Raw genomic sequence first — 20,770 nt, 5'->3', positions numbered from 1 at the left:
CTTTGGGGGCTTCTACCACCAGATGCTAACGTTGGAGCCCTGCCAAATGCTCTAGGACAGTGGCACTTGGCTCCAGGTTCTATCAAATCCAACATACCCCAGACTGACACCCTCCCCCACCCTGAAACAGGTCTTTTCTCCAAACACCCGCTTTTCATGTGGCCAAATAGTCGCTGGGAACTATCCTCTTTGAGCCTTCTCCCTTATTTGCAGCTAATGAAGCTCTGTCACTTCTTCCTTATTCTAATGAAAACTTCTGAGCACCTGCTGTGTGGCGGTCACTGCGCCAACAACACAACAAACAGCTCCAGTAAAGAACAGAGCCGCTAGGGACTGCATCCTTACAGAGCACGGCCACGTGGGGAAGTGACACAGAGCTATGTAAAAGGCAGTTGGGGCCACGCAACAAGGATCTGGTCCCATGCAGAATGGCCCAGGGAGGGGCTTCAGAGTCACAAGGGAGCCAGTAGAGGGTGTTCCAGGGAGGGGTGCAGGACATGCCAAGAACTGACACAAAGAACAGGAACAAATGGAGGGCGTGACCATGGCAGCAGAGTACAAAAGGGGCCACTGAGCGAGACGAGAGAGCTAGGGCAAAGAGGGCCAGGCCACCGAGATTCTCTTAGGCCACACCAAAAAGAGCGCCTGATCTCAGGACAGCGGGGAGCCACCCGGAGGGTTCTGAGCAGTGAAAGGAACTAAGTGGCATTTTATTGAGGTTTTGAGGTTGTTCTGGCTACGGCATATAAAACAGGTCGAGGGTCTAAGAGAAGAGGAAGGCGACCATGCAGGAGGCCTAGGTCATCATCTAGGAGACAGAGCCATGTATAGGTGAGGAGGGGACAGCGGGGAGAACTGGTCTGCAGACCAGGGCCCCAGCAGAGAGCAAAGCCTGGGGAGCTGTTAGTCCAGAGATGGGGCTGAAGCAAAGCAGGTAAGATCAGCTCAGGGTCAGTGCAGAGCGAATAGAAGTCTAGAAACAAGTGGAGGGGTTAGCAAGGAGCTAGCAAGAGCCTGAGAATTGAGAACCAGAGACAAAGAGAAACAGAGTGTACTGAGCAGGGAGTGGCCCCCAGCGATGGGAAAGATACAGAAAAACAAGTATCTGCTGGAGTTGGCAGCAAAAAAAATGATTTATCAAAAAGGGGTCATTGGCCTCGTTGGCAAGTACAGCTCTAGGGGCTGGGGTGGGGGGGTGAGAGCAGATCCCTGTGTTCTGAGGTCTGTGTGGGAGGTGAGGCAGGCGGCTAGGCCCGCATGGCCGTTCAGCAGATCAGAGCCACCAGGGGAGGAGAGAGATAAGGAGGTCTCCGCAGGGAAATGCTAGCTATTGTGGGAGTGCTTTGTTTTTTCCCCCAAAGATGAGAGACTTGAGTGTGTTGAATGCTGACAGCAGACAAAGAAGTAGAGTTGAGAAAATAAAGAGAATAAAGGAGAATTTAGCAATCCAAGTATAAACAGGAGAGTTGGACACAGAGCACGGCATGTTCGCCTTGGACAAATGGAGTGACATTTTTTCCACCGCAATGTTGAGAAGCAGGAAAGGTCAGAGTAGGGGTGCCGGTCTGGCCGCAGGGAGGACAACATGACCGTCTGTCAGCTTCTTTGGAAACAATCTTGCCTTAGCCCACTGTCCCAGGGTGGGCAGTGATGCCTGTGGGTGGGCTCGGGTGTCACCCATGCCTGTGTAAAGGCCTCAGCAAGTTCCCAACTTCTCAGTGTCTCAGCTTTATTATTTGTAAAAAGCAAAAAAAAAAGGTATGCGCCCTACAGGGTTGGAAGATGTTGGATAAGCATTGGATAAATGTTAGTGGCTTTAAGACTTGACCATCCTACACTCCGTTTCCATCACAGCCACAATAACCCTGGGTTACTATGACAGTGACCAAGAGGACTGGCTCTTCCTGGTTGAATTCAACTAAAAACAAATTGACCTCTGGTCCTCCCAGCTTAGGATGTTTCCTTTCACTTAAGAAGGTCAAGCAGATACCAAGCCCTCCACAAATAGATGTCATGCCCCGAAAATGGCTAAGATCCACAGACACATACATGCACACACTCAGGTACAAGGACCCTTGTCAGCTGAGCCTGCTGCGGACACCGAGTCTTTCCCCTTCCTACTGTGCACACGCCGACCCCGCCCACTGCAATTAAGTCACCTCCTTTCTGCCTTCTGAAATGCCTTCCCATCCTTTAATGTCTACCTCCAACCCTTCCTCCAGAGGGGTGCCTTTTCTAATGACCTCAGCACCCCCGACTTACTCTTGGGGAGCTCTACTGGTTCCCGTCACTGCCCAGGGAGGCGGCTCCCTGGCTACAGCCACCTGCAAGGGGGTCCCAGTGCATTGGGAATGAGCCACTTTCCATTCCTGATCTCTGAATGAGGGAGCACCCACATAAATGGTCATCACAAGGACAAATGTTCTGCATCTAACAGATCTGGAACGTGTTTCAGTGACATCTGCTTGGCAGCAAGGCCACCGTGGCCATCCCGAGGACACTGAGGCACACCCTCAGGATCAGCACGTGAGCACTACCCTGCACTGGTCGTGGAGGGTAAGGCCAGAGCTGCTGCAGACCCTCCCCCACAAAGGAGTATGAGCCTCATCCCTTCTAAGGCTCATGTGTAATTCAAGTACAGAATTCATTTATCAAATATCTTGCTTTAAAAAGACCTCTGCATTTTACAAAGTATCCTGAAATTCCTTAACTGAAGTAAAAAGTAGCACAAATTATGTATATCCAGGTACCAAAAATAAATAAAATAAGCTATGAGATCCTGCACAACAGGATTTACGGAGGTTCAGAGAAGGGGGTGGTGACTGTGATGAGTCGAGATTTAACGTTAACTCTTCCACCAGACCACATGCCTTTTCCCCGCGCCACAAAGGACATCTTTTCTTAAGATAGGAGTCTAGAAATTTTCTTACTGATGTGTCCTTTTTTAAGAATTATTTTAGATCTCTGAGGTTATGAGTAACTGAGACAACTTAAACCTAAGCAATGTCAAGTCATTTAGACAATTTACTTTCTCAAGAAGATTTTCACTGCTCTCTAGTAACACGAGCAGATGACTGACTATATGGGGATGCCTCAGTGCTCAAGACTCTCAGCACTGTTCTAGTGCACCCTGGACTAGTAACACAGTTCCCCCAGGAAGGCGGGGACGTGGAGCCGCGTGCAGCTGCGCCGGCTCTGGGGCACACACCTGGCCCCGACACCCGCCACGCTCACAGCCCGCCTGGAACACGCTGCCCTCCCACACGGCAGCCTTCTTGAAGAGCCTGCCACTGGCCAGGGCGGCCATGACACCACTGGGAGACCCATGGGGAGCAGTGTCCAAGTCAAGCAGTGTTTTAAAGGCGTGACAGGCCCTGAGTTGGCCCCACAGCTGGACATGAGCACAGCTAACACCTGACTTCCCTACGTCCAGCAGGGGCGTTGCTAGCAGCACAGGGGGCGGCTGTGCAATTTAGGTCTGCCGCCCTTTGCTGAGTCAGGGTGACTGGGGGAAATTCACCTTAGGGGCAGCAGGAGGTGACTGGCAGGGCAGAGGTCCCATGGTTCTGGACACTTAGGCACTGACCACATAGGGAATTGGCAACTCCTATAAGTATAATCAGTTTTTAGTCAAGTAAAAGGAGACAAAAAATTTTTGAATGATGGGTCTGGGAGACTTGAACAGATCTGTTTATCCTCCGTGTTAATGGGAGGATAAACCTGTAAGAGCCGTCCTTCAAGCTAGGATGTCCCTCTCTAAGGCAAGTGCGAAGCATCAAAGTTCAATAATTACCTTCTCTGGCCAGATTCCCAGGTGGAAGTAAAGCCTGGCTTGGAGGAGGAGGAGCTGCACCTGGTCCGGGTACATCGCCAAATACAGGTCCAGTGAATCTCGCAGAAGCTGATAGGACTGGTCGATGCCTTCCCTACAGGGGGAGAAACCTGCGTCTTACCCCGTGTGCTTCTGAGGAAGACTTCTTTTGCAAGGCATAGGTTTTAGAAATAATCGACGCAAGCCCCATACATTTTATGATTTTGATACGTCCTCTCTGTTCAGCAAACAGTTACAATGGTCTTAAACATGCACGCACGCATGCACACACACAAGAACTAAAAATTGTGTACCCCACTTTGGTGATAGGCATAAGCTAAAATCGTGAGCCTTTTCCATATGCAGTCACCTCAATAATACCATATATAATTTAAAATGAATTTTGAATTGGCAGAGCAGAAAATGTTCTGTGATATACTCTAATGGAGACACGTCATCAAATATTTATTAAAACCCAGAGAACAAACACACAACACCCAGAGTGAACCTGAATGTCTGAACTAACTCTGGACTTCCGGTGATTAGATATGTCAGTGCAGGCTCATCAATCGTAACAAATGTACCATTTCAGTGCAGGATGTTGATGTGGGAGAGGCTGAGTGTGCCTGGAGGCAGTGGGGAGGTCTATGGGAACTCTGTACTTTCTGCTCAGTTTTGCAACAAACCTAAAACTGCACTAAAAAATAAAAGTCTACTAAAAGAAAATTCTACCACTAGGCAGGAAACTATTGCTACAGTGTGCAGCTTCCTATTTTTCTCTGTAAGACAAATTTCCTTGGACTCAGAAGCTAGATGGGGTCATACTTTTATTTTTATCTAAGTGACAGAAAGCTAGAAACTAAAAGGTGACAAGCACATGGACATGAGCACATCCTGCCCCTGAGAGAACACCTTTGCCAGTCTCTTGTACTGAAGGCTGCTCTCAGTATTTCTGAAGAGAGCCTGTCCAAGCCTACTGCAGAGACCTTGAAACTCACTTAGCATGTCTTCAACCTGGGGCGCATTACATCACGGGCACCCATTTTTCCCAGGGTGGGTGACAGCTGCAGCTATCTCAGCCATGCCATGGCTCACTCAGTGCTATGCTGTGTCCCGGGGAGGCTCATTAAAGAAAAGTCCCTGTGAGGCAACTCAAGCCTTCAAAGACACGCATGCCACAGAGGCAATGCAGGACCAAGAAAACCTTACCGCTTTCCCAGGCTTAAAAGGTTTCCCACCATTCGCTGGAGCACCTTCTTGACATTGACCACGCCGTACAGCGCCGCTGTCACGTGCTGGCCGATCAAGTATTCACACTCCTTCACCGTCAGCTGCCTGCCCTTCCCAAAGGCATCAATGTAGATGTAGTCAAAGATGTCCAGCTTGGCCCTACACAAGGAACACGTGGAGTCAGCCGAATCTCAGATCAGAGCTGAGCACGTCCATATTTAAACGCACCATTTACAACAGCAACAAAAATTTAAGGTACTAGGAATAACTCTAATAAGATATCAAAGGGTTCGATGAAGAAAATGACAAAATCTTTTTAAGGACATAGAAGATGACTCAAATGTATGGGAGCTGTGTCCACAGACAGAGACTCAGGGAAACGCTAGTGATATTCCTCCTATCAATCAATGAATCCCAATCAATGAAGCACTGGTGCCAATCAATATCCACATGGGGGTTTGGAAAAACCCTGCAAACTGATTCTAAATCTGTATTAGAGCAAAAGGCTGCAAACAGCCAAGGCAACTGGAAGAACTCGACAGGGTCTCACCTACCAGGTATCAGGACTAATGACAGAGGTACATGAATAAACAATATGGTGTTGGTGCAGCCACTGGTAAGTAAGGAGGAAGCAGAGAGAGGGCCTCAACCCAGCTGCCGGGCGGACTGCACACTCCCCACTCTTCCCACCTCTCCCTGGAGCCCGCCCAGCCTTTGATGGCTCTCAATGTCTGTTTCTGCCAGGGACCTGGGGTGCTAACAGATTATTTCACTGCCTGTTTGCACTGTTCACTATAACCTAAGGAGGAAAAATAATACTGCTGCCACAACTGTACCAGTGAAGTTGCTGTGGGAAGTAATATATGGTAATTGGTGTTTTACGTGCTTTATAATGTGCAGAAATCCTTAGTGGATTATTATATGGGCACTAAAGAATATTTTAGAGATATTTGGAGAAACAGGTTGGATTATTTGGGGAGTGGAAGTTGGTTGAAAAAATCATTTTTTCATTTGGAAAATGGGTACTTGCTCTCCAAAAAAGAAACTACTGAAAACATTTTTAGGAACAGATTATATATGAAAGAAAAGGGGCCCTGGCCGGTTGGCTCAGTGGTAGAGCGTCGACCTGGCGTGCAGGAGTCCCAGGTTCGATTCCCGGCCAGGGCACACAGGAGAAGCGCCCATCTGCTTCTCCACCCCTCCCCCTCTCCTTCCTCTCTGTCTCTCTCTTCCCCTCCCGTAGCCAAGGCTCCATTGGAGCAGAGTTTGCCCCAGCGCTGAGGATGGCTCTGTGGCCTCTGCCTCAGGCGCTAGAATGGCTCTGATTGTGGCAGAGCGACGCCCCAAGATGGGCAGAGCATCGCCCCCTGGTGGGCATGCCGGGTGGATCCCGGTCAGGCGCATGCGGGAGTCTGTCTGACTGCCTCCCCATTTCCAACTTTGGAAAAATACAAAAAAAAAAAAAGAAAAAAAAAGAAAAGGGAATTTTGTGCAAATTATTTAAGGGAAAATACATATGTAAGAAACTTCAAACATTTATGTGAAAATAACAAATACTTTCAAACTAACTAGTGGAGAGGGAAAGAGGGAGAAAGGAATAAGGAGGAATACCCGAGAAGCTCCAACTGCATATATGTTTTATTTCTTAAATTAGTAGGCAGAAGTACAGAAACTAGTTACATCATTTTTCTATGTATGTGTCAGAAACTCTAATAGGTGTGTAAGGCACTGGGTCATCTCATTTAATCCTCCAAGCCACTTTACGAAAACTGTAGTCCCATTTTACAGAGGAAGAAACTGAGGCTCAGAGAAAGCCAAGCTTTGAACCTAGTCTGATTTCAAGTCTCTGGTACTTTCTATCACAATGCTTATCACTTCACTGAAGGGCATTACAACTAGTCATTAGAAAGAGTTTCAAAGAACAGGACATAATTAAATAATTTTGCTTCTTTTCTCTGTAAAGAGCACATTTAATAAAAAGATATTCTACCTATCTGATGAACTTGCAGAAATGTTAGCCTATAGCTTAAAAGGAGCTTTATGCCTAATAGAACACCAGGTTTAAAAGAGAGGACAGGCCCTGGCTGGGTGGCTCAATGGATAAAGCGCTGACCTGGTACATCAGAGGTCATGGGTACAACCCCCTGGGCAGGGCACATACAAGGAACGATAAATGAGTATACAACTAAACGGAACTAAGTGGTACAACGACTTGATGCTTCTCTCTCACTTCATCCCCCCTTTCTCTCTCAAATCAGTGGGAAAATTAAAAAAAAAAAAAAAGCAAAGACAACAAAAAGTCCTTACCCTGGTCTACACAATGCATTTCAGTCATCAACCTTGTCTAAAAGGAGTGAGATGAGAACACAAATATTTGCTTTGCACGTCAATGAAGAATTTGGCTAATCTGTTCTCCCACCCTCATGGGGAAGGAGCGGGAGATTTCATGGAAGAATAGAAAGATTTTCTCAAAGAACTCTTTGATCTGATTTGCTTTGGAACTCTGAGATCCACAGAAGCCGCCCTTGAGCCCCTAGTCCTATTCTTGACACTTCTTGCTTTGAGATAACTGTGCATTGGCATGCAGCTACAAGAAAACAAAGACTGGCATGCCCTTCCCCCATACCAGGTTATCAACGTGGACACAGTCCAGAAACAAAACAGTTCCACCACCACCCGGTCCTCCTTTAACCTCTGTCCGGTCACACCCCATCTCAGCACAGCGGGATGAGCTCTGAGGACCCAGCAGGCGAGTCAGGTGGCTCACCCTTCTGCAGCTTGGCACCACCTTAGTAAGAAGTGACTTGGGAAGTTGACAGGTTCCAGGGGGACCCCCAACTGCCGGGCAATTGTCATGTAGAGCAGAGACATGCTGATTGGGATACCTGTTCTGCGGATCAAAACCTAAAGAAAGAATAAAAAGCTTTAGCTTACTAGAAACGATGGGCCTTGCTTGCTTCAGGACCCATTTTTATGAGGCACCTACGGTGCGCCAGGCTTGCGGCTGGGTTCTGAGGCTCAAGTGGATGAGTATTTTATTTATTCAGACCAGGAGTCTGCAAAGTACAGTCCATGGGGCAATTGTGGCCCACCACCTGTTTTTGTATGGCCCATGTGAGAAGAATTTTAACATTTTTTAATGTTTAACAAAACAGAAAAATACTATTTCGTGACTCATGAAGATGATGTGAAAGTCAAATTTCCATGTCTAGATATAAAGTTTGACCAGAATGTAGCCACGTTATTTGTTTTTGTTTGTCTGTGTCCCCTCTCCAGTTAAGATGGCAGCACTGAGCAGGGCAGAGAGAGCACACAGCCTGAGGAGCCAAACTAAGCCACTGTCTGGTTACAGAAAAGGTTTGCAGACCTGTGGTTTAAGCCCTCCTTCTTCCAGAAGAGAAGGCCACTTCAAGGAAACTGTGTAAGACAAGGGAAAAGAAAGTACAGTAGCACACAGAGCAACAGAATAGCTATGGAAAAGGGAGTCAAGTAGGAAGCAAGCAAAAACATAAACAGTGATGTAGTGGCCAGAGTCCCTCCAACCTTCCTGCAGGCCTGTGCGCAGAGACCGGGTCCGGGTTCAGTCCGTGTTCCTAAGCTACAAACTGACCAACTGAGTCAAAGAAATACCTCTTCTAGTCAGGAATTCATCTTGAAGGTTTTCAGAGGATACTTTCTGATGAAACAAAAATCAATATCCTTATATAAAATAGTAAAATATATAAAATATATAAAAATAGTAATATCCTTATAGTAAAGGCAAAAAATGACTTCTAAGCATTGAGTGATGAAAAAAATATAGTAGTTACCCTCAAAAACTGTACAATTTATCAGAGATGAGCTTAATTATTATTTTTAAATATACTCATATTTACCTGATGCATATATAAGTTTAGGGCATTATAGTAATCCATTCGGTTCCCCTTGAACTTCAGCTGGTCGTAAAGGACATAGTTCATGGCATCCAGCACCTGGCTCTGGAGTTCTATCTCCATTATCATGGAGGATTCACCTGAAACATAGAGATCTATTCTGAAGACACAAGCATAAACAATGTGGTGACCAGTGTCCCCAACAACCTGTGACATGTCCTAACCACATTCATTGGGTTCTACCAATCCAGAGTGAAGAGGAGAGTATGTGGTTAAAGTCTTTTACATTATAAAGGTGAACGTGTGGTTGTGTCAGAACGGCGTTGTTGTGACAGAATGGGGAATGCTCTGCAGAACTTCCAAATGATCCACTACTCTAGGTGTCTGTCCATGCATGCACACATGTGGCATTGATCTGGAGCAGTGCCACACCCACCTGCCTTGAAGGACAAGCTGGGGTGGCGGCTGTTGATGCCCCGGAGGGTCTTGCGCACAAGCTCTGCGATGCTGCCGATCTGGGCCTGGATATCCTTGAGGCTGATTTCTGAGAGAGGGTTGCAGTACTGGTCAATGAACACGGCACCTGCACAGGAGCAAGAATTACTGAGTAAATATTGGTAACCTTTCCTTTTTAGTTTGTCATTTACTGCAGATGCTGGGGGCCACAGCTCTTGACACCATCCCCCAGGACGGTGCTGTATGGTGGCTGTCAGGTCTGGCTGCAAAGACACTGAGAAGGAGCAGGAGGCACTCTCAACAAAGGAGCTTAGCTTACACGTCACTGCGCTTTCATTAAAATAAACTAACCCTCCCTCGGAGGCCTGGACTTAAAAACCACTGTGATACATGGCATATTTCCATATTCTATTACAAAGAGAAATATGTACTATGAAAGAGATCTTTCCAGCTACTTCTTCCTCCCAATTCCCTTATAGTTTAAAACTCAACAACTCTAAAAACTTAATGTTGTAAGATAGTTCTTTAACTTAAAAAAAAAAAGTCGAAAGCTCTCAGTGACAAATGTGCCATTTCAACAAACAGAACCTCTCAAGGAGAGCCACTGTGTGGACTCCAGAGATAACCATTCTTGCAGATTAGGGACCAGGCATACTCAGGGACCCTGCAGCTAAAAAGCCACAAAGGACACTGGAGGCATTGTCTCCTGACAATCCACACTCCTCACTGACTTAGGCAATCATTTAACCAGAGGCCAGTGGGCTGCCTTGGTTATCTGGCTGCAGGACATCTTGAGTTGGGAAGTCTGAAAGTCATTTTAAATTCAAGCAGGTAAAACCAGCTCAGAACCTTACTAGCCCCTCCCCACGGTGTCAAAATACCAGGACCCTAGTCCCAGTTCTGCCACTAGCAGGGTTTGGCGCCTGGGCCTCCGTGGGACCGAGTTTCTCCACCTGCAAGCAGGAGTGTCTGCCAAACTTCCTAGTGTCTCTACCCTAACGCTATGGCTCCTAGACTGCGTCAATGGAAGCCCACGATCTAGTCCATCACTAAGGATCAGAACTCTGCAGCCTACTTCCATTCACTCAACTACTTTGCAATATCTACAGTACTGAGCTGGGTGGGTTACCTGGAAATTTGTAGGGGAAGGACTGAATAGGGAGAGGATGAAAAGCAGAGATTAAATAAAAAACAGGAAACCAGCTGGTCCCACTGCTGTGCACACGGCATGGGGAAAGACAGGGTTTCAGACTGGGCTGCACTGGTGCGCTGGCTGACGTGAGGACAGAGGGGTGATGCTCACGAAGCCAGGTGTTACTTAGACAGCTGTTGCTGGGAGCGAGGATGACAGCCCACGTATCTCCAGTAGGAGAATGGAGATATGATACGAGGAACACAGGAGAGGAAAAAACAAAGTTGGTACAGCTCTGGGAATAAGGAATGTATGTATTTCATAACCATAACTTCCAGGAGTGTTTGTGTAATGTGCTAGGAATGAAAAGTCACTTGAAAAAAATAAAGTCACATTTTGTTCCTGCCTGTTCAACTTGGTAGGAGCAGAAAGTTATAGCCTTTGTCTCTCCTATCCACGCGGCTTCCTTCTCCTCACTTCTCTGTAGGGCCAGGCAGGCTCACAGATGTGCGAGAACATTCTGGCCCCATTAGACTCTAACCAGAGGTGAAGGGATTTGCTCCAGGTCACAAGGAGACAAAAGTGCACAAACTGACTTCTGATTTGGAAGTGATGCTTCAAAGCTTAAAAAACGGGATTAATCTCATTAGCTGAAATATCAGCCTCTCGTGCTTTGACCGATGATGCATCTTGAGAAAACGCTGTCTCTTCAGCTGAGAGCTAAAGGTTTTGACAAGATGTTAGCTCTGCTCTCCATTTACTGGTTCTGCCCACCTAAATGCCCAGCCTGCACAATTCACCCTGCAAAATCCCACGCGGCCCAGCTGGCATCCCCACGGCTTGTTCACCAAACACAGCGTCCACTCAGCTGCCCGCTGCAACAGTGCCGTTCGTGTCTCACCTTCCAGGTACGATTCATAGTCATCTGAATGCTGGAGGAAAGTCTTGAGATTATTTAAAATTTTCTGTTGTCGTAGGTAGTAAAGGATCTTTTTGGCGTAGTATTTCCAGGTCAAAGCTTTCCTGGCAAGAACAAACAAGCAAACAGTAAGTCGATAAACACTAAGATACAAAAACTCTCAGCAATTGACTTTTTTGCTTCATGCTGATTATACCACGTCAAGAGTCTACTTAAAGAGATAGGTCTAATTGGTTCACCATCATACAGTGCTTATTACCGTGGGAACAGATAACACAATTTAGGACTTTGCATTTATAACATAACACTAAATTAGTTGTGCTGAAGTTCAAGAGACGTTATCTGTTTGGCTTCAGATTTACTGAAAGGGAATGAGAGAGAAACCTGCAAAGTTAGGGGAGCTGGGTGGGTCTCAGGAGAGGGTGAGGTGTCCGGAATCCTTTGCTGGCCTCCCCGCACCTGGCAGAGGGAACCTGGGCTGCCACTCTCCTCCGACACTCAATGCCAAGGTGAGCTCACCCAGGCTCACGGCTTCAGATATCCACACGCCAGCCTGGAATATATTTTCCAGAACAGCATTCTTCTCTACACTCTAGACCGACATATCCAACTGCTGCTCCATGACCCCAGTGGGGACCTGGGGAGCCCATCCATGTTCTCCCCGTCCCAGAGTCATTCTGCCCCCAGAGGAAGGCTGCTCCAGCATCCCAGGCCAGCCCCAAACCCTGGCGTCACCCTGGACTCCTGGCTCTCTCGTATGCCACAATCCATCCCTCCTCCAATGCTAGTAACTTGTCAGGCACATGACCCCTTCTCACTAACTCGTCTAAGCCACCACCACCTTCTGTCTATACCAGAGTGGTGTCTTCCTCACTGAGCTCCCTGCTTTGAACCTTGGCCCTCACAGTCGACACTCAATACAGTAGTCAAACCACCCTAGTTAACATCAAATCACAGCACAAAAATTCTGTCCCAAATTCTCCCATGTCTTCCACCTTGGGCCAAGTAAAAGCCCAAGTCTTGATGCTGACATGCAGGGTCCTTCACACTCTTGTCCCCATGCCCCTCTACCCCCAATCACTACCACTCCCCCACCCCCAGTGGCAGCCACCAGGCATGCCAGCTTCCCTCTGTGCATCCTGGCTGGGGTTCCCTTAGGCCGCAGAGCTCAGTTCCCTGGCTGGAACGTTCTTCCCCTGGAGGTCTGCAATCACTGCCCTCCTCTCCTTTTAGGTTTTGACTCAAACCTCCCTCCAAGTAAGGCCGTCTTACCCAGCACCTTAATTGTTCATTGACTGCTTTCTCATATGTGCCTTGACTGGGGGACTCCAGCTGAGCCAGTGACCCCTTGCTTAAGCCAGCAATCATGGAGTCGTATCTATGATCCCATGCTCAAGCTGGTGACCTTGGGATTTCGAACCTGGGTTCTCAGCATCTAAGGCCAACGCTCTATCCACTGCACCACCGCCTGGTCAGGCTACACTAGAATTTCTAATTCAAAATCAGAACTATACAGTTTTTACCTTCTTCCATTTTATATCTGTATCATTTTCCTTCCACAAGAATCCTACTTGTCCAATTCCATAAGTTCCTTTAACAAAACAGGGGTTAAGGGTACCAACTGCCCAGAGTGTTGAAAATCCATGTATAAGTTAAATTAGCACTCTGAATGCAGCCTCCCAACTGTTAGGTGACCCTTGAAAAACATGGGTTTGAACTGCACAGTGTCAGCTGGAAAAAATCTGCACATAAGCAGGACTGCAGAGTCCAAACCCGAGTTGTTCAAAGGTCAAACATACTCGTTTTATTTCATGTCTCTCTCATACATACACTAGCTTCAGAATAATATGACCAGTATTCCCATCACCTTGATGACTGAAAAACAGCTAAATATTCTGCTTATGTTCTCCCCTATACCCTGCTCAGTTTTTTTTTTCTTTTTTTTTTTGTATTTTTCTGAAGCTGGAAACGGGGAGGCAGTCAGACAGACTCCCACATGCGCCCGACCACGATCCACCTGGCACGCCCACCAGGGGGTGATGCTCTGCCCATCCAGGGCGTCACTCTGTTGCAACCAGAGTCATTCTAGCGCCTGAGGCAGAGGCCACAGAGCCATCCTCAGCGCCCGGGCCATCTTTGCTCCAATGGAGCCTTGGCTGCGGGAGAGGAAGAGAGAGAGGAAGGAGAAGGTGAGGGGTGGAGAAGCAGATGGGCGCTTCTCCTGTGTACCCTGGCCGGTAATGGAACCCAGGACTTCCACACGCCAGGCCGACGCTCTACCACTGAGCCAACTGGTCAGGGCCACCCTGCTCAGTTTTTTAAACAACTATATTATATCCACACTGTCAGGATTTATGGCCCGTCCATACAATACTGACCACCTTACTGTCACTTGGATTTAATTCTACAAGTAAATACATATTTTTGAAGTATATACATGTTCACTGCTTCCCACTAGTCCTTATGTCAATGTCTCTCTGATTATCTGGTTGTTTAAAGTTCATTTTCGAGCACATTTCTCAGGGAGGGCTCAAAAGCCTCCAAGTTCTTGCAAGTTGCTAAGTTTGTCTGCAGCCTTTACACTTGGAAATCAGTTTGGTTGGATATAAAAATCTTTGGCTGACATTTTTGATCCTTGAGTATCTTAAGTGTGTTATTCCTTTTTCCTCTGGCATTGAGCATTGCTATTAAAAGTCTAATGATTTTCTGGCCTGACCTGTGGTGGCGCAGTGGATAAAGCGTCGACCTGGAAATGCTGAGGTCGCCGGTTTGAAACCTTGGGCTTGCCTGGTCAAGGCACATATGGGAGTTGATGCTTCCTGCTCCTCCCCACTTCTCTCTTTCTCCCTCTCTCTCTCCTTTCTAAAATGAAAAAAAAAAAAAAAAGTCTAATGATTTTGATTTTCTTTTCCTGATTAGTAAATTCATTTTTTTCTTGGATAACCAAAGGACTTTTCTGTCTTTAATATACAATCATCTTACTGAAATATGCCTCAGTATGTTGGTCATTCTGGGTCAATTCTCACTGTACTCCTTTCAAAGACCACATGGAACACCATGAGTGCAAACTGTTTTCAAATATCCAGGGATAGGTGCTTTAGCATTTATAGAAACTACCCTTCTTCCTTCCTATGTCTTATCCAAACAATAAGAATCTGCCAGGAATAAATACAAATAGGGTCCAAAATACAAATAGGGTCCTTCATGACAACTGGCATCCCAAAGCATTTATAAATGTGACAGTATCCCTTGTTATCTAAAAAAAGACCCTGTTTTAAGCTCAAAATGTGAATATCAGGTCAATGATATTTATTTCTAAAAAGACTGTCTATGTTTTTACTGGCTGGGAACATTTAGTCTTTTTTCCCAATCTCCTAAGTAAAAAAGCAGTATTTCACTATTTGACATTTCTCTGAAGAGTGAATTTAAAGGTATTTTTTTTTGTTTTTGTTTTTGCACGATGCCCGCCACTTACATTTGCTGCTCTGTAAATGTCATCCTCCCTATCTATTTTTTCAATTTCTTCTTGGAACTTTTAAGAATTCTATTGACTTTATGGTTTCTTTGGTCGTACAGAAATTTTTTGTTTTTTTTTAAATTGCAAAACCATCTGCCCATATTCTTTTATTGCCTCTGTACTGCCAGTCTTGGTTAAGACGGTCTCCTAGACAGTACACAAAATCTCCTATTTTTTTGAAGAGTTTACATTGTGGTAAAATTTGGGTTTAATCTTGGAACTTAGTTTTATATATGATGCAAGTTTTACTTTCCTCCAGGTGGATAATCGGTTATGTCTAACAGCATTTGCTAACTAGTCCGTCTTTTCCCTTTTGTTTAAATATATTATCTTCAATGCTGGGACGTGTTTCTGAAATAATCTTTGCCATGGATGTGGCTGGCGATTTTTACTTAAACATTATTATTGTTTCATTACAGGTAACTCTATAATATGTTCAAATAGCTAGTGATGCAGGTTCCCCATTGTGATTATTAAAAAAATATTTTTCCTGACTTTTCTTATGAATATTTTCTTCTTTGACAATATTATCCAGTTAAAACACATGCACACACACAACTCTGCCTTCCCAAAACTCTTGTTGGATCCTAATTAAAACGGCAATAGGTTTACATATTAATTGCGGAAGAACTGCTGTTATTTGTGATGGTAGCTCTTCCCATTCAAGAGCATGCTCTTATTTTGTCTTGCAGTAACGTTCTATAGTCTGACCCAGAAAAACCCATTCCCAGGAATGTTTTACTGAGACGTGAAACCACTGTAACACCACCCATCCTCCAGAGAAGCAAGTGGTTTTCCACTTTCTTCATCAATAGGGGGATGGTTAAATAAGTTAGGTGTACCCTACAAAACAGTATGAAGCCACTAAAAAATAAATTAGATTATTTTTACCAGTTGATTAGGACTGATTTCAATAAGGTAATACTGAATGAGAAAAACAGATATAAAAAGCACCCATTTTATGATAATCTTGTGAAATAATGAAACCCCTTGATCCCTATATATAGCAATGTATATGAGCATGGAAGAATACAACATAGTGTGTCATCATGAATTACAGGGGTGGGAGCAGGGAAGGCCAATACAAACGGGCTAAGGAAGAAGGGAAAACCAGCATAAGAAAAAAAAACCAAGTCTGCACTAACGAGTGTATCAAAACTAAACAATACACTCAGTATGTATGATATTGCATTTATGTACGTGGATATACGAAAAAAAGGCAGGTCAGCTTTTATTTTTAAGGCTGCAAAATACTGACTATTAGATCATACTTCAATTCATTTATAGATAAACCAAAATAGCAACAGAAAAATGACCTCTGCATTTGAACTCTTCCAAGGCCTAGAATAGTGACACATCCTACCTCTCCTCTACAGTTGTTCCACTCAGATATTTCTCTCTCCTAAACCTCTTTAAAAACAGCAAGAAAAATATCTTAATGCCTTGTTTGTGAGAAATTGCACAATGATCTCTCTTAAGGAAGATGGTAAACCAACATGCTTATCTTCCATCACCAGTGAAGCTTCCAGAACTTTTACAGCACAGAATCTTTCTCATAGATAAGTTAGGCTGGAAGCCAAGTCACCTTTCAGGCAATGGGTAATTAACCCTCAGAGCAGAAAATATGAGTCGTAAAAAATGTTAAGCAACAACCAAGAGATAATGGATTCTTCTCGATCATAGGAAAGATAAAAGGAAGGGTCAACCAAATACCTATAATGTTCATGGCCAGAGTAAGATTATTTCTTACCCAAATTCAAAAATTGTAAGAAAAAAAAGAACCCATCCATTAAATGAAGACTTGCCTAAGAAATTACTTAATAGTCAGTGCATGACAGGCACATGTGATGGTGATAGGAGGACAGGTAATAGCAAAGGAAGGATAACGTGTGTTACCTAAATGACCTTACAGATACAAGTGCCCAGAACACAGTGCTTAACCCACACTAAGACTAAACTGAATCTCTTTTCTTTCCAAAAGGACGGATTCTTTAAATATCAATTGCCTTGGTGTACTTACCTTTACATACACATACATTTTTCAAAAATGTTAATGTAGCAACAAAGGATATTTGGAAACACTGTCCCAGGGTTCAGCCACATACAAACTACATAATTCTGGGGCTATTATGAAAACAAATGAACAAACAAAAAATCCCAATTATAACTATGACTTACCTTCCTTCCATATTCAGGATACACACCAGTTCATCCTCAAAAAATATCTCTGGTCCCTCAAGATTTTCAATGTCACTAAAACCATTACAAGGGACCTACGAAGAAGACACAAAGAGGCCTCAGTAATGAGTAATAATCTTGTCACTCTCACACACAAATCTGAGTTGCAGAGAAAGATAGTCATTTTCATGGAAGTGGTAAAGGGCTCTACTGTACTATATTGGGCCACCTACCATCGGTGGAAAGTAGCATACAAAGTAACGCTAATTTGTTCAGATCTTACTGTGATTTGTAAGTGAATTCTATTTTCATAGGCTGAAATTTCTAAAACTGGTAACTCAGGAATTCTAATATGAAGAAAAATAGTTCTGTAACAAGAACGAGAAATACAAAAGTGTATTCACAATGCCAATTTCATGCAGTCCATGAGCTACTCAAGCCACTGAGCATGTTTTCTCCATAAACTCAGGCAGTGGTACCAATGAGCTTTCAGAACCCCTCAGTTTAAAATTCTATTACTTCTCCCACTTTTCTTTTTTGAAAGTAGCCAGGAAATTTCAAGTCAACCCATGTGCGTGCAAATAACACAGGAATACAAGGGTCCTGAGCCAAGGTAATCACCCACCCACAGATCAGTCTTAAATAAACGCTTGCTATGTTCAAAGTCCCTGACATACTTCTAATTAAGCAGTAGTACAGGGAAAGAGGGCGCTACGGAAAAAACACAACATTCATCATTATTAGACAAAGGCAGAGGCCATTAAAAATGCACACAAAATGAGCTGGACTACAAGCAGGGGTTGCAAACTAATAGCCCATAGCCTAGTGTGCCAAACAAATCTAGCGCCCAAATATAGCTGTATGAAAACACATCTAAACCAGCATCTAAATTAGGGCATGGCTTATCCCAAATGGAACATAAATTTTGGCCATTCTAACATTAACAATCATTTATTTATAGAAATGAATTACACCAGGGAATAGCTGGTCTTATTCTGCATAGGAGAATAAGTTCAAATTTGCTCCAAGTTCAAATTTTGAACTTTTCCTTTTAAAATGTAAAGAGCCTTGAACACATTTCAAATGTGTGAACTCCATTAAGTAATAATAATTAAAATTAAAAGATAGGAATGAATCCGCAGGAAACCAGGATAGTAAAATAAATCAGATTGGCTGTATTTCTAGTGCCCCCCACCATCAGAAATACATTTAAAATATTCGTGTGGACTATTTTCCAGAGTTACAAAAAAAGTTAAGAATCAGGACTTGACCCAGAAGTGTCTACGGACACTTTGTGGAAAGAAAAAACAAACAAAAAAACCCTCATGCATTTCAGTAATATTAAACAAACAAAAAAACAAACTTTTCATAGATAATGAATGCAAGACAGTTTACTTGAGGGAGTCATAATTCTGATATACAGATAGCTTTTAATCCTGTTAGCTTAACAAATAGCGCAGCTGACTACTGGTTAGAATCTGCAAAGGCAGAGAGAACTGTATTAATTTCGCCAATTCTCCTGGGAAAACAACTGGGTGAAATTGGTAGTGTTCAATCATTGATGATTCCCCCCAAATCATGTGGAGGTTGCAAAAAAAAAAAATATATGGTTAACCCACTCACAGAGCAATAACCCTGACTAAACACCCTCCACGTTGTGCTGCGGGTCCCTCCCTTCCTCCCTCCAACCCCATTCTCTCTGGCTTTAGAAAAGTGAAGCTGGCAGGGACAAATGGCTTCATGTTGTTGGATAGGAGAAAACGGACACAATGACTCTTGTGGCCATAAGTGAGTAAGGGACTGTGAGAGCACTGAAGAGAGATATCAAAAAAAGCTGGATGAGCTAATGCCTACAGAGTCACACACACACACACATGCCCCCCACTACCAGGCAAAAGCTTAGAGTTCTATCGCCAGATCCTTACGTGCTCAGAAAAGAACCTCTGAGAAAAGGAGGCGACGATCTTCCGGGCTTCTGACCCAGCTTTTTGCCGAACTTTATACTCCTCCAACCAATTGACGTAGTCGGTGGGGCTGTAGTGTTTTATAAGGGAAGGCCACCTACATGGAGAAAAACACCCCCTCAGCTTAACAGGGACTCAAAGGCAGGCAGGCAGGCAGACACGAATCAAAGGCAGCTAGGGAAAACAGTATGGTTTAGTGGTCAGAGGGGGCCCCTCCCGCCGATGGACCTGGTTCAAATCCCCACCCGGCACGCACGGACTCGCTGGCTCACGGTGTGACCTTGGCATAGCAATATGCACGTTGTGTCGCCGTTGCCCACCTATGAAACGGGGACAGCTGTAGCAATCATAACAACAGTGATGACAAAAACAGTTAACATTTCTGGGGCGCCTCCGAAGAGCTGGGCCCTGCGTCTATGCTCCCGACACATCGACACATCGTCTTCTGTCATAACCACAGTCCGAGGACGGTCTACTTATCACCCAAGTCGATGAATGGGGCCCTCAAAGGGGAAGTCTACCCCAAGGTCATACCGCGAGGATGCCAGGGCCAGATTTTATCCTGGGTCCCGCCCCGAAATCTGTCCTCTCCGCCAACACCCCGGGGATGCTGCGCCCGCTTCCCCGAAGGGCTGTCGGGATCACTGCATCCCTGGGTCCGTGTAAACATCAGAGCCCGGAGTTGGGCACAAAAGCGCGCAGAACTGACGCCCTGGGATCCTACCGTCGTCATGCCTCCGGGAGGGCCTGGCCGCTGGGTGCTTCCCGGTGCGCAATTCGGACACCGGAGGGTCCGCGCCGGCAGGGACCCCAAGGGCCGGCGGCCTGGAGGCCTTTGTCTGTCGGTCCGGGGGTGGCATCCGGGGTGGGGTCCGCGCGCGCCAGCGGGGAGGGAGGCGGCAGCTCCGGCCAGCCAGGCCGGGGACCCCAGAGATGAAGAACGGGGCGCGAGCGGCAGGGGCGGCAGGCTCACCTCACCCGGAACTGCTCCTTCCACACCTTCCCGCTACTCTGGCACAGCTCGCGCAGCCTCCGGCAGGTGCTGCCGACGCGGCTTACGTCCGTGGCCGTCAGCGAGCCGCTGCACAGGATGTACTCCAGCAGCTCTCCGGGGAGGCTGACCAGGCAGCTGAGTTCCGCGGCTTCGGGCATGGTCTCGTCCGCCAGCGCCTGCACCACCTCCATTGGGTTGTCGACCGCTGCCTCCGCCATCTTGTCAGAGTACCTGGGGCTGCGGCGCGCGCGCTTTAGGGGAACCCCACTTGGCCCCGCCCACCTGCGTCAAGGGGCGGACATAGGGTCACCCCGCCCACACTCACGCCCATAGCCACACCCACTGCGCCCGGACTACTGGAAAGCGCCCCCCAGCGAGGGCGAAGGGAAAATAACGCGTTTTGAAAAATACACTGTCCACAAAAATTCGGGGAGATTTTATTGCTTCAGATTCGTTTTTGAAATCTCCCCTAATTTTTGTGAGCGGTATAAGTGGGCCGTGCACCAATTATAACAGCGTCTATCTTTCTTATATATACGTGCCTAGCGCTTCCTGGGCATGACCTCATTGAATTCTCTTAATAAACCTATGAACTATTAATATTCTCCCCAAGTTACAGATTAGGGAAATTGAGATTCACAGAGATAAACAGCCTTGCTCAGAGTCCCTTGTCCTACCTGAATTCTAATCCAGATCT

The 20,770-nt window shown here is 45.7% G+C and overlaps 1 protein-coding gene across 3 annotated transcripts in view; it reads right to left on the bottom strand.

Annotated features, from left to right (window-relative positions):
* Positions 1-20,324, bottom strand: part of FBXO21 (F-box protein 21) — a 33,276-nt gene extending 12,952 nt beyond the window's left edge. For all 3 annotated transcript variants that reach the window (XM_066260485.1, XM_066260486.1, XM_066260488.1), the window contains exons 1-9: positions 20,053-20,324; positions 19,041-19,176; positions 17,116-17,210; positions 11,403-11,524; positions 9,350-9,496; positions 8,917-9,053; positions 7,809-7,945; positions 5,021-5,200; positions 3,794-3,926 (exon numbers count right to left, since the gene is read on the bottom strand). In XM_066260485.1, the coding sequence (XP_066116582.1) occupies positions 3,794-3,926; positions 5,021-5,200; positions 7,809-7,945; positions 8,917-9,053; positions 9,350-9,496; positions 11,403-11,524; positions 17,116-17,210; positions 19,041-19,176; positions 20,053-20,291 (1,326 nt within the window). In that variant the 5' untranslated portion in view covers positions 20,292-20,324. The remainder of the gene's footprint in view (positions 1-3,793; positions 3,927-5,020; positions 5,201-7,808; positions 7,946-8,916; positions 9,054-9,349; positions 9,497-11,402; positions 11,525-17,115; positions 17,211-19,040; positions 19,177-20,052) is intronic.
* Between the last annotated feature and the right edge of the window lie 446 nt (positions 20,325-20,770).

This window comes from Saccopteryx bilineata, chromosome 2 (assembly GCF_036850765.1).
Source record: "Saccopteryx bilineata isolate mSacBil1 chromosome 2, mSacBil1_pri_phased_curated, whole genome shotgun sequence".
Taxonomy (NCBI): domain Eukaryota; kingdom Metazoa; phylum Chordata; class Mammalia; order Chiroptera; family Emballonuridae; genus Saccopteryx; species Saccopteryx bilineata.
This window is presented reverse-complemented; position numbering and strand designations above follow the sequence as displayed.